General features: G+C 42.8%; 1 protein-coding gene across 2 annotated transcripts in view; it reads right to left on the bottom strand.

Moving 5' to 3' along the window:
* PPM1H (protein phosphatase, Mg2+/Mn2+ dependent 1H) overlaps positions 1-14,341 on the bottom strand; it is an 80,981-nt gene that overhangs the window by 39,510 nt on the left and 27,130 nt on the right. The window contains exons 1-3 of one of the 2 annotated variants that reach the window (XM_081878000.1): positions 8,212-8,327; positions 7,482-7,650; positions 3,497-3,841 (exon numbers count right to left, since the gene is read on the bottom strand). In XM_081878000.1, the coding sequence (XP_081734126.1) occupies positions 3,497-3,841; positions 7,482-7,650; positions 8,212-8,234 (537 nt within the window). In that variant the 5' untranslated portion in view covers positions 8,235-8,327. Of the gene's footprint in view, positions 1-3,496; positions 3,842-7,481; positions 7,651-8,211; positions 8,328-14,341 lie in introns of those variants that run through there. The other variant, XM_081877999.1, reaches the window with a different exon arrangement.

Raw genomic sequence — 14,341 nt, 5'->3', positions numbered from 1 at the left:
GAGGTGCCAGTTCCAATCCTTGACATCTCCTACAAAGTAGGGCCACGAAAGACCCCTGTCTGAAACCCTAGAGAGCTGCTTCCAGTCAGTGTAGGCAATGCTTATTCAGAAAGAGGCAGCTTCCTATATCCAAATTTGATTAAAATCAGCACACAGCACCCACTTGCGAAGCAAGGATCATAGCTCAGTAAGAGCATCTGCTCTGGATGCAGGGTTCAAACCTCCCCCCCCACACACACACACATCTCCAAGAAGGCTGGGAGTGAGAGCCCTGGGGAGATGCCTGTCTGGGTAGACAGTACTGAGCTTGATGGGCAATGGCCAGACTCAGTATATTAAGGCAGCTTCCTGTGTTCCTATAAATCCTGCATGCTTTATTCTGAACTCAGGAGATCAAGTGAAGTTTTGTTTACCCTTTGAGGGGTAGTGTAATGGACGGGAGGTAGGAGATTAGTGCCGCAGGGGCAGAGTGGTGGGTCGTCAGGAAGCTCCCTAAATAATGGAGCTTTTTACATTTGCTGGCCCTAATCCAGCTCTAAAGGACGCCTGACCATTAAGTCCAGTCATGGCTGACTCTGGGGTTGCGGCGCTCATCTCGCTTTATTGGCCGAGGGAGCTGGCGTACAGCTTCCGGGTCATGTGGCCAGCAGCACACGGAAACGCCGTTTACCTTCCCGCCGGAGTGGTACCTATTGATCTACTTGCACTTTGACGTGCTTTCGAACTGCTAGGTTGGCAGGAGCAGGGACCAAGCAACGTGAGCTCACCCCATCGCGGGGATTCAAACCGCCGACCTTCTGATTAGCAAGTCCTAGGCTCTGGTTTAACCCACAGCGCCACCCGCATCCCAATCCAGCTCTATCTGTGCATAAACAAAATGTGATCATAAGACAAACTGCCTAAAAAACATGGATGAGAGCACATATCCAAATGTACACAGGACCACACATCCAATGGAAAGCAATGAGACCAAATGCTTCAGACTGAGATTGGAACTACGGTCAACAATCCAGCAAGGAAGAGATGCGCGTCAGCCCAATTCACACACGTGTGAGCCTGGCTTTCCCAAGAGAATCGCATTAGTTGGGTCAGGGCAGGGTGGACCCAAAGAAACACAGGTAGAACTCTGCTCACAAGACAAGCTTTCCCACATCCCTCCTCTTCAACTGCAGCCCTTGGGGACCTCCAAGATGCCAGTTCTGAGCATGGAGTGCAAGGAGAGTGACAGAAGACCGCACACATCAATGTGAGCAGAAGAAGGCAATGTCAATCATGGGGCCAACTTGCATGGGTGGGAAAGTCCCTTTCTACTTGTGGCATTTGCCCATTCTTTGGGGCTACGTTTGTATTGGGGGAGAGAAAGGGTTAATAGGTTGACCAATAAGAAAGCACGGGGGTGGAGCCTACCTGATTTTGAGGCTCAGCCCAGAGGTTTTGACAGTTAATTCAGTTGGTTCTTTTTTTTGGGGGGGGGGATAGAGGAGTCAGAGTGAGTCAGAGACCGAGCCAAGACTGAGAGGGAATAGAGTGACAGCATTTCGAATATATTTTAAAACTTGTTTGTGTTTGAAATAAACTTTAATCTTCACTGATAACTCTACCTGATTGAGACACAGTACTTCACTGGGGGGCCCTGGGTTTTTCCCCACAAAATTGGTGGCAGCAGAAGAATATAGTAGTGGTGTACAGGTCAATAGTCCGTGAAACAAACGGCAAACTACTCAAGCAAGCTACCTCTGGATCAAACCTGTGGATTTCTCACATACAACTGTATGGACTGGAAACTGCCCATTTTAAAAAGGGCATCAGAGCTTCAAGATTTTGCACCTGCTCTGCAAATTCCTGTAGGTGTGAATGCAAGAAAACCTAAAATGTAAAGCTAGCATTTTTACCAAGGGGTTCCCAAGTATTAACTTATTTTTTATATTCATCTGGTGAAACCAAGATCTTTTTTTTTTTTTTTACATAGTTCAGTAATATTCTGGTTTTCATGCTTAATTGTCAATCAATATGAATGTTTTAAACAACTTTTAATTTTATCTCGCTAATTCATGCTTCTGCCCTCAATTATTTTTCAACCCCAATTATTTTTAAACAACAGGGTCTCTCTAAGGCCTCTGAAGCAGTATCAAAGAAGGGAAAACCACAAAAGATGTAACCTATGGAGATGATCAGAACAGTAATTATCAAACAATTTAATGATTTAGTTACTGAGAACAATTTAATTATTAGCAGCCAGTGGACAACAAAGGAGGAAAAATTCTGCAAAGTCTGTACAAAGAAAGGGCCTTTTTTCTCTCCATCATAACACATGTGATCAATACGACTTGCAAATGCAATCTCAGAATCTGATTAGTCTCCACAATTCTTCCTAAATTAATGTTAACACATTTAATCAGAACTCAATTCATTCCCTATATTTCCAAAGTTCAGGGGTGACTGTGAATTTAACAGCAGGTTTGGGGGAACCTGAAGGTTTTCAGAAATAAAAATTTAAAAATAAAATAAAAAACCACCCTATTGGAAAGACACCCAAAAACAGTCTTATGAGGACTGAGAATCCTCAGTGGCTACAGAATGCCAACTGATTTTGTTAGGGCCAGAGGAGGGAGAAACAACAAATCAGATGACACAGAATGGAGTGTTCTAGAGAGGGGAATGGTTGGCTGATGGGAACATGGCAACATTTTGTCATAGCTTCCATGTGTAAAATAAAATTTCTAGCTTCTCACATAAATACATTCCAAGACAAAACAGAGAGAGGGAGAGGGAGAGAGCAAGAGGGGAAGATGGAACAGGGTTTCAAATCTACTCCAAACCCTGGTTTATGGAGGAACCATGGTTTGAAATGGTACACAATGTAACATGGTTAACATAGGAAGGGGGGGGAAGTGGTCTATAAAGTAGAGATGAGGCACAGGAACAGTAGTTCACAAAACTAGTTTTGGAGTACAAATCATGATTTTATGAAGTCAGCGTTACATTTGCACTGGGGAAGATGATGCAATGCATCAAATACTGGCTATAAACTCTAGTTATATTCTGTCATCAACTTGGGGCTCTTCCGGTGAAGTCTACTGTAGACCCAGCAAAGAAAAACAGGTCTAGGTTAACTGAGTCAGGCCACAGATTCTTGGGTGCACCACTGCAATAGTTGCCACATGGATCATGATGGCTGCCTAACTCTAAACCAGTGTTTTGTACCCCCTTTTAGACTGCAACTTGGAAGCTCTCACCGGTGACACTTAAGGCACAAACTGTGTGCCCGCAATTACTCATATTAGGACCGTTACACAGGTTTCTAGTGGACGTTCCTTTTGCCAGTAAAAGCCCAATACCATTAAGAAGACTGGCATATATTTATCTTTAGCAGACAAACTTATTAAATGTGCTGATGTCAGCATGTCAATTCCCCCTCCCCCCCCCCAGCTGTACCCAAAACAACAGAGAAGGATCCTACGATTAGATTACTAAGCACAGCAGAAGAGACACCTACCATTTCCCTGAAAGCTGTCTCAATAGCCCCCATAATGAGGCACTCGTGAGATATCTTCTTCTCCGTAAAGAAGCGAGTCGGAGGGGTGCCGGGTGATCCCGGGGCGCCAACACTCCCCCGTAAGGAGGCTGCTCTGGTTAGTGTCCGGGTGTTAGCAGCCATGCTCTCTGGCTCCTCCCCCAGGCAGGTTGGGGGAGGGACGGCCGAGTTCTTCAGGATGTCCACAATCTCCTGCAACTGCTCTGCAATATGATGCTGAAGCAGCTTTGATGCTACAACAGCCGCCCCAGATCCAGCGTGCCCATCAAATAACGACCAGTAGTGGAAAGATACGCCGTCCGATTCCTGCGTAAGTATTATTAAAACAAAACAACAACATAAAAGAATGGGGTTTTAAGAGTGGCTCCAGTCATGAACAAATGCATTTCCCAATGTCAATTCCCAATTCCAAGGATGGCTGTCACCCCTGAGACAGGACACCCAGCAATACTAACCAGTTTTACTGTGGTTCTGCTGCTGGAAAACCTGTAAATCCGCTACCAGGTAGTTTTTTAAAAAAATAATTAAGTGACACATTTGTGTTATTTTATTTATAAAAGTATTTTATAGGTAAGCTATAAAATAGGTAAAGGTAAAGGACCCCTGGACGGTTAAGTCCAGTCAAAGGCGATTATGGGGTTGCAGCGCTCAACTCGCTTTCAGGCCGACGGAGCCAGCGTTTGTTCACAGACAGCTTTCCGGGTCATGTGGCAAGCATGACTAAACCACTACTGGCGCAACAGAACACTGTGACAGAAGCCAGAGCACACAGAAATGTTGTTTACCTTCCCACCACAGTGGTATCTATTTATCTACTTGCACTGGTGTGCTTTCGAACTGCTAGGCTGGCAGGAGCTGGGACAGAGTGACAGGACCTCACCCCGTTTTGCGGATTCAAACCGCCAACCTTCTGATCGGCAAGCCCAAGAGACTCAGTGGTTTAGACCACAGCGCCACCCGTATCCCTGCTAACTGGCAGGTCTACTCAGAACTAAACCCCAATGAGGTCAACAAGACTCACTCCCAGTGCATGCAGGGTCAACAAGACTCACACCCTGCATGCAGGGTTTGATTTTCTGAGCATAGTTCAATATATATGGATAAACACTCACTGCATGCATCTGACCAAGTATCCCCTGGCACAATTTTGTTTTACATTTACAATTAGATTCATATGCTGCTTTTCCACCCAAGGCCCTCAAAGCAGGTTATGACCAAAAATAAAAACACAAGCCTCATTTTATGAAACAAGATTGGAGTAACCCAAGACAAAACAAGATCAATCAGATATTTGATAACTATGCATAAACATTAGATTATTAGCAGCAACAAAAAAAAAACAGTAAAATCCAAAATTTGAAGTTTGGCTGAACGAAGAGAATTAACAATACAGGGAGGGGTGTGTGGATGTGTGTATCATAATTAAGAAAAAAGCACATGTCACAGTAATTAAAATTGCTTTAAGGAGTAAACCAGTACATTTCCAAGCTACTAGATTTCCCCCCCCAAAAAATCTTTGTGAGGCTGTCTGCTAGTTGATGTCATGCTGGGAGACTTCTCCTAAGTGCTTGCACCCCTCAGGTTTTATCCATTTGCTTTAATAAGTTTTGAGAGATGCAACAATATCTCAGCAAGAAACGCTGAATGAAATGTCTCACTTCTGTGCTACTACACATTAATGTGGCACACAAAAAAGGCCAGCTTCAGATTCCTTTAAAAAGGCAGCCCAGTGAAATGGGCTAGCTTCTGGAACAAGACTGCCCTCTAGCAGCAAGCGTTTCGCAGCAATCATATTTTAAAGCTAATCTCTTCTGAAACACTGAAGCTCAATAAACTCAGGCTATGTATTTCAAAGCATGTTATCATCTATACATATTTTAAATTTTTAACCGGTTTTAAAATGAGGCACCCAGAGAACTGGGAAATGAACCATGGAACAGCAAAGGTACAGATAACATTTGTAAGGTAGTTACCTAAGTTAGACTATTGAATCTTATTTGAGGACAAGACGTTCCTTCAAAAAATACACAATGCATAGAAACAGGTGTGTGAGCAAGATTTTCTGGGTTTAAAGCAGAAGAGGGCACAGATTTGCATATGATTTATATTCTAGGCAAAATTGTGTTCTCATTAGCGAGTGAGGTAAAAAATATGAGGCTACACAAAAGTACTAAGATGTCTGACAGTGAGGTCAGCAAATTAAAACTTTTCCGTAACTGTATTTCGATACTAGAAATGACTTAACCTGTTGAATCTTTGCCTGTCAAAGAACTTTCAGGCACAAGAGCCCTGCTCTGCACCAGTGCTACCCCTAAGCCATGCAAAGCCAGTTGTTTTTTACTGCATTTTCCTTTTTTTAAAAAAAAGCCAAGAGACTAGAGTATAGCAACACCAGCCTACACTTCAGGGTTGTCGTACACTCCTCTCTCAGTCCTCCCACCCTGAATCCACCTGCCACTGTATAACAAAATTGGGCTATTTTGGAGGGGTGACATAGCCCATGCTCTCTCTCTGCTGCAATGTCCCCCTGAAATATGGATATACTAAAATGTGCTGGACGTGTGTGGTAATTCTTTTTATGTTTGCATACTCAAAAGAGGGGGAAATCACATTTCTGAATGAAATTAAATCAGTTAGAAAGAGCACACAGACTCCTGTGTTTGCAGCTAACTTGTGGTTTTAGGTGGGCACAGCTAAACTAAAATCTTGAATTCCTTGGTTGTTTTCTCTGGGCAACAGCCACTTCTTTACCAAAGAAAAACAAAGATCAGCTTCAAAATGAATCAGCAAGTCCTTGTTGTTTAGACAAAGGACTTCCTGGTTAAGGCCATTTTTTTCATCTTTCCTGGCACACCTGCGGTTCTAGAATTTCTCTACAGCACTCAGCAATCACAGCTGTGACTTTACTCTCATTTTCTAAAAGCACTGAAAGGCTGGACCAGGTTCATTTCACACATTTTGCTTTATTGTCTCTATTTCTACAAGGGCTAGAGACTTTCATTTCTCAAAAGTTTTTTTTGGGGGGGGGGAGCTCAAAGTCTTCTCCCTCTTGTTGGCCCCAGGTCAACTGGCATTTTTAGGAAAAGGGAGAAGCTGCGTCTGTCTCTGGCTGCATCAGGAGCAGAAGCTGCAGAGCTGTAGCCAACTTGCTCACCCTGAAGAGTAGATGCTCTACAACCAATGGACTTAAATGAGCATGTCCATTAAACTAAATGGGTCTTAGTTGGATACCATACGTAATTTTGAATGTCACTGCTCCATACATGCTAAGGTGAATCATGGAGGCGAACAGCAGCTTCTGCTCCCTGCTAATGAGCCTTACAACCTGGGCATCCTAAGCAGAGCTTCACCCTCTGCAAAGAAAACAGCAGCCACCATGACCAGCTGTAATCACCTAACCCTTATTTATTATACTAAGTTTCAAACCATAGCTCTGGAGCAGCTGTAAGTACAGGACAAGGTTGCCAGGTTGGCACATAAGAAGAGCTCTGCCAAAGGCTTATCTGAGCCCCACATCCCGTTCTCACAGGGGTGAACCAGAGGCTGATGTGGACTTCAGAGATAGGAATGAGTGCAATAGCAAGTCCCGCCGATAGTCTTTCTCCTCCCTGGATTTGTCTGATCCTCTTTTAAAGCCGTCCAAGTTGGTGGCCATTGTGAGCTGAAGCAATCATTGGAAGAATTTCAGGAGCTGAACCCAGAGCTTATAAATCAGCCCACATTTTCAACACAATTGTTCTTAGGGGTGCAAAACAAGCTGAGCGATCAAAGACAGCACCAGAAGCTGGAAAGAATGGGAGCTATTGCCCATTCTATCCACAACTGCCATGCTTACACACATGTGTTTTACTAGAGAGCATTGTAGCATAGACTACTTGCACAAGGATTCTGCAAGTGAAGCAACCATCTCACTGTGGACAGATTAAAGAAGGAAGTGGCAACTTACTGAATTCTCTTTCAGCTGCAGTCCTTCCCCATTTGGCAACGAAGACCTCCGTTTAGTAGAGGAGTTTTTGTTTGGTGTGGAATTAGTTCCTCCTGCTTTCTTCTTGACTGAAAGTACTTCACAACTGGCCTGGTCTTCATTGTGTGTACTTTTACCCGCATTGATCACCCTAATAAATAAACAAAATAGAAATAAGCAGCGTAAGAAGTTGTTTTTAAAAACAACATGTGTTTGTGTTTATTTGATGAATTTGTACACCACCCTTCAATAATATACACACAGAGAAAGAATACAAACAAAATTTTAAAAATACAACATTCAGATTCAATTCACTTGGAATAAGCCAGATGTCTACTCTGGCCTGAGCAAGGGCTGCTGAGAATAAAGCCAGAAAATGCAGTCTATGATTCTGTAATTCTCCACAATCATTTCTTGACTTGGAGGGAATCACACTGTTGGGACACTTCTGAAGGAACAGGAAGCTCAGAGCACAAAATCCATGTCGGATAAAATTAATGGTTCATCTACCACAGAAGTCTGCCCATCAACAACATCTGTTTCATGGATGCTTAAATGAGGACACAATGGTGGAACCCATTCCCTGCTTTTAATCCTGAACATATGGTAGATAAGAACTGTTTATCTCGGAAAACTGAGGCTGCATTTTGGCTACCATGGCTAGCAGAACCCAAAATTCCTATTCATGTATTCATCTAATCTACTTATTTACAGGGATTTCTGCCATACACCCATCCACTGTGATGAAAACAGCTACTGGCAGCTCCAACTGCAGTACAAGATTATTTCTTATCCACCCCCTTCCTGTGTCCAATGTGACTCAATATGGAAAAGGCTTGATCCCAACATTTTGCCCACACTGTGAAATGCAATGGCACCACAAAATACAATAGGGCAAGGCTTGCCAGGGAACTCCAAGGTGGCATGGTGAAGTCTTTCAAACTCAGGAATTTCCTGGGCTCATTGTTTGTGACATTTTGGTTGGTCCCAATAAAGACATTGCCTGCTGCAGCTTTTATAAAGTTTTCTAGGGATGGGTCCTCGATTGTGTTATCCAAGTATACATGGCCAGAGGGAAAATCTCAATCATTCATGCTGTCATAATTCATATTTTGGACACCATGGCAGTTATTTCAATCTATATCTCCTGAGGTGCCTGAAAAGTAAATAGTCATGCTGTTTCTGAAAGCCATGATGATATTACTTTGAGATCTCAGAATGGCTAAATTATTTTACAATAATGTAACATGCAAAACGGGCCTCGTGGCACCATTTCCAGACATTCTATGAATGAGATGGGTTTTTCTTGACTATGTTGAAAAATAAGCCTTACCCCAACCTTCAACTACAACTCTCAACAGCCCCAGACACAAGAGTCAGGGATGCTGGGAGTTGTCTTCTGAAACATCTTGTGGGCACCAAGTTGTTAAAGGCTTCTTCAGATCAAGCCTACACAGCATATAAGCCGCCAAGCTGAACATACTCCCCCTTGCCTCGCATTTCACCCCACTAGAGACTAAGAACTCTCTTGTTTTTTGCTGCCTGCCTGTGATAACAGAAATAGGGAAACCACAGTAGATAACCAACAACCTGCATTTGGCTTGGTGGGGCTCTATCTGTGCAGAGCTGCTTTGGACGACAAGATTTTAAACAAAGGTTTCTGCAGTGCTGTAAATGCCAGCGGCAAACACCTGGGAGAAAGCGTTATGAAACAGCACAGTAAAATAAAGAAAAGGGAGACAAGAGGAACACTCATATACTGGGGATAATCCATCCATCTCAATGCATCATGAAAACTGAGAGTGGTGAGGTGCCAGGAGCAAGAAACTAAAAATTTATCCATCATCAACCTATACCCTGGTTTTCCTCCCAAAGATGCCCAAAACAAGTCCCCATCTAGAACACAAAAGAAACTCAAAACAGTTCAAGAAGTTACAGATAGAGCAGCAGACAAAACTGTCAGCTGGAATAAACAGGTCTTTTAAAAAGGCACCCAAAAACCATTGAAAATCTGACCGTAGCTACAAAAAGGCTCTCTCCCACATGTCAAACATACCTCCGATACCAGTGGGACACAACATGGAGCTTGCTCAACCTGATCTCAAGGTGAAGTTCACAGAAGGAGGGGAAAGAGAGATTTAGGCATTCTGGCCCCAGACTGTATGCAGTCCAGACACCCAGGGCCGGCCCTTGGGACAAATGGGTCTCAACAGTCAGCAATAAGAAGGATGACTGTTCTATTACCTCCCTTAATCATAAGAAAACCTGATGCATCCAAATGCTTGCTTTTAGCACCGGTCATTCAGATAGTCAACCCTTTCTTCCCAAGCTATCAAAATCATGCAAATTGTGACACCTTTGTAGAATGTGGAGGTGTCAATTCACACCCAATGGGTGGAGAAGAGCTAAGCTGGGCTGTTATGTTACAAACAAACAAAATATTTAAGTGTGGGACTGCACACGCAGCAAAGATGCAAGTAGACAAATGAGAGGAACCATTAACTTTTTCATTAATTTTCTCTTTTACGTTTTCCAAATAAGGCCTTTCAGATGGGACCTGTATGAAAGGTAGCTTCCTGCTCCCCCTCTACTCCAGGCAGACATGTTAAAACATTCTTCAATCTGCCCTATTACCTTATTCTCCTTCATCTCTAAAACTGTCCCCCATATTTACAGAAAAAACGAATGTAGGTCTCCTTGGAGACAGTTTCAATTTTGAATAAATTTTATTAAACATTTTCAAGATACGATACTGTCAGGGAACTGCCATCGGAGCAAGAGGGAGAGGGTGGCTCCAGAGGGATTCCAGAGAGCATCCCAGGAGGGAGAGAAGCAGCCCATCTGCTGGGGAAGGAAATCAGCGTAGCACCAGTGGAGAAGGGGGGCAGATGGGGGAATCGGCAAGGGGGCTCCATGACTCCTCGCCGGAGACCAGCGGGGAGAGCACGGGTCCTCCGCTGCCCACACTCTCCTTGCGCAGAAGGCTTCTGCGCAGGGAGAGTAGGAGGGGACTGGGCGTCAAAGAGCTTCTTTGCTGGAAGAAGTTCAAGAAACGCCCACTGACGGATTCTGCCAGCGATTGAGACAGCCACGGGTGGGTGGCTGTCCGGACAGAAAGGGTTCACCCAGGTACCCCAGCCAAGTGTGGCGCCAATTTACGCACGAGCAACCCCTAGAACCATTACAAATACCATAAAAAAAACAAGCAAAGCTATTATCTAAAGAGAGAAAAATAATAAAAAGGAAAAGAAAAGAGAGAGGAATAGAAAAAAAGAAACACACCCACACAAACACAAAATGTTATATTCTATCAGCCTTATATCTTAATCTACAATACACAATCAGAGACCCACGTCTTCCCGGCTCCCTGGGACTTATCATACTTATATTATTTAATATTAATTTTAAAAAACTATATAGGTGAAAGTTTCTATTGACTTCCTTGATACTTACTCCCAAAGTAGTTCATATACAACCGCAACATAAATATCACAATAATATAACATCCCACTGAAGGCAAACATCTTTACCCTGGCCTGGAACATTTGTGCCTTGTGCTTTCAGGACCCCCATCCTATTTCTGAGACTGTAATTTGTTTTAGCTGTTTTGAATACTGAATGTTAAATTTCTATAACTCACCCTGTGACCTGCTGGTGGAGGGGGATTAATAATAATTAATAATAATAATAATAGCAATGTGGCAATCTGCAGACTTGGGGTCTCCCAGGGTTCAAGGAAAACAAGATAAATGGCTTATATAAAATTATTTCAAGCTTTTAAAATTCTCCTTCATGTTTAATATGTGTGGAAAGTTTAAACTCTGAGAGTTTGGCAGTGGTGGCGCTAATCCATTTTGATACAGCTGTCAACTTAAATTAGCACACAGCTATTCACGTGACTGGAACCAGTTCACATATGCCCACAGAGGATTTGTTCCTTTCTCAGTACTCACTCCCTGCAACATATATATAGCACGAAATAATGTCATCCGTTTATCAGAAAACTACTGCAGCAAAATCAGACTTTGTGTGAAGTTCTAGCCTACATACACATGTTTGCTTGGAACCTGATTCTAATGGTGAGAAGTTGTGGCGAGAAGTTTTAGCAAACGAAATCTATTTTTTGCTTTTGCAATTAAGATTGGGCAGCTTTTGTCTTATTACGAGACAGACATGAGGACTCAGCAGCGGGATTCTTCTTATGTTCATTACACTCAATAAGGGAAAAGAATATATAAATAATAATAACAATAATTAATTAATTAATTAAATCTGTATACAGTGGTACCTCTGGTTACGTACTTAATTCGTTCCAGAGGTCCGTTCTTAACCTGAAATTGTTCTTAACCTGAAGCACCACTTTAGCTAATGGGGCCTCCCGCTGTGGCCGCGCCGCCGTCGTGCGATTTCTGTTCTCATCCTGAAGCAAAGTTCTTAACCTGAGATACTATTTCTGGGTTAGCGGAGTATGTAACCTGAAGCGTATGTAACCCGAGGTACCACTGTACTGCCCTAGGATGGTTCAGAACAGAAAATTACAGTATACAAAGCACAAAATTATTATTATTATTATTATTATTAATAATAATAATAATAACAACAATAAAAATCAAAATACAAAGACATAATAAAAAACAAAGTAAAACGTGGCTTTTCACTCAGCAAGGTAACTCCTCCTAAGCACATTGTGAGTCATCCTCTAGAAAACTCCCATATGTCTTTTCGCTGTGATTTTTGCACTGCTTGCACGTGTAGAGGATGCTATCAAAATCATCCCAAATGAAGTGAACTTCAGAGACTCAGTGAAGTTTCTCTCAAAAGGAAAGGCAAACTTTACAAGGCCCCAAATACTTATCTGGCTGAGGTAAAAATCTGAGCCGGAGAAGAACTGCCAGTTTTACTTTCCTTTCATGACAAAAGTATCCAGGATAAATCCAGCAAGAGGTCACTAACCTTATGGAATGAAGAAGAGTTAATTCTTTGCAAACTATCTATTACATACACCACCAGTTCCTATTAAAGCACTGCTGGCATTTATGTGCATGCAGGCAAACACCCAGGTCCCGCAAGAGCTCCCTACTGGAGAATTGAGACTAAGCATATTTTGTTAAGGTCACTGCGGTTCAATAACTTTTCCCTTTCCTCCAGTCAGATATACATCTTTATATGCCTACAAGCATGAGATGAACTACACTTACTAATAATGATATCATACAGTTTGGCAAATTAGGTTTCGCTATGCTTATTACATCAATTTATAGATGCTAGACAGCGGCTATTACAATTTAGCCACTAATCTCCCCACAAGTTCTAGCATGAAGATGATAAAATATTTAGAAGGAATCTGCTCGGAAGGCAAATGTTAGCTTCCAATTAACATTTTCAAACCACCACAACATGATAATTATATCCTTGAGATATTTATGCTTCGTGGATCTGTAGCATACATCGTGCCCTAGTTATATTGTCAGAAGACTGATTTAGAAGCAAATTAAAAACAAAACAAAACCAAGCGCATTAAGAGCGGCTAACAAATCCATAAACTTTTTCAACAGGCTTTCCCAATCACAATACAGTACATTATAGCTATGCCAAGATGTGATGGCATAGCTGTACTGCACTGTATGTAACAGAAAGAAGCAGTGCAAATTTCCTTGCTTCGCTGGTTGTTGCAATCCTGTACCATGTGGCTACAAGAGGCAGTGGCTCTGTCACAGTGACAACATCCACATTGTGGCACATAAGCCATTCAGCCCCATCTATATAAATAGTAAGAAAACGGTCAGCACCCAGAATAAATCAGAAAAAGGGGAAGGAGGAAAATCTCAAGATGCTGGATATGGTTTTATTTATAAGCAAGCCCAATGTGTCAATTTATGCAATCTAAAACGTGTTGGGCTTGTTTATAAATAAAACCAAATCCACATCTTGAGATTTCCCCCCCTTCCTTTTTCCTTTTTCTCTCTCCTTCCATTTGGAACAAAAGCAATCCATGCATCCTGCAACATGAGCAATGTTGGGGGCCCTTTGCGTAAACTACCACCTGGTGGACCTCCTTAACCTGAAAGGAACAGGACATGGAAGCCAAGACTTCTCTTATGCTGCATCTAATCTTCTTGAGCACTCCTTACAAAGTAAGAATGGTCACTTCTGTTATGGCAGCCAGCCCCCAGGCAGGCTTGGGGCACTAGCAAATGTCCAATTATGCCATCCTTGGGAACCAATCTTGAACAAGATCATTATGCCCTAGGATAACCTAGGATATCAAAGCAAAGCCACATGATGCAGTGCTGTCCTGGATTGGCAGCCCTGGGCTCAATCTTGACCCCATATCAGCCCATAGGATCAAACCTGAAGCAATCAGATAGTGTTCTTTTTCAACCATGTTCCAATTAATCACATACTGTTAATCTGGAGCGTATCTGTAAATGTTAGATAAAGTTTTCCCTTGCCCTTAAATTGGGAAAGGCTACTGCTGACAGCGGGTGGCGCTGTGGTCTAAACCACAGAGCCTAGAACTTGCCGATCGGAAGGTCGGTGGTTCGAATCCCTGTGGCGGGGTGAGCTACCATTGCTCAGTCCCTGCTCCTGCCAACCTAGCAGTTCAAAAGCACATCAAAGTGCAAATAGATAAATAGGTACCGCTCCAACGGGAAGGTAAACAGTGTTTCCGTACACTACTCTGGTTCACCAGAAGCAGCTTAGTCATGCTGGCCATATGACTCGGAAGCTGTCTGCGGACAAACACCGGCTCCCTCGGCCAAGTAAAGTGAGATGAGTGCCGCAACCCCAGAGTCATCCGCGACTGGACTTAAAAGTCAGGGGTCCTTTACCTTTACCGC

This window comes from Podarcis erhardii (genome assembly GCF_964252035.2).
Source record: "Podarcis erhardii genome assembly, chromosome: 10".
In the NCBI taxonomy this organism is placed as follows: domain Eukaryota; kingdom Metazoa; phylum Chordata; class Lepidosauria; order Squamata; family Lacertidae; genus Podarcis; species Podarcis erhardii.
The sequence above is the reverse complement of the archived record's forward strand: the minus strand, read 5'-3'. Positions and strand labels throughout refer to the sequence as shown.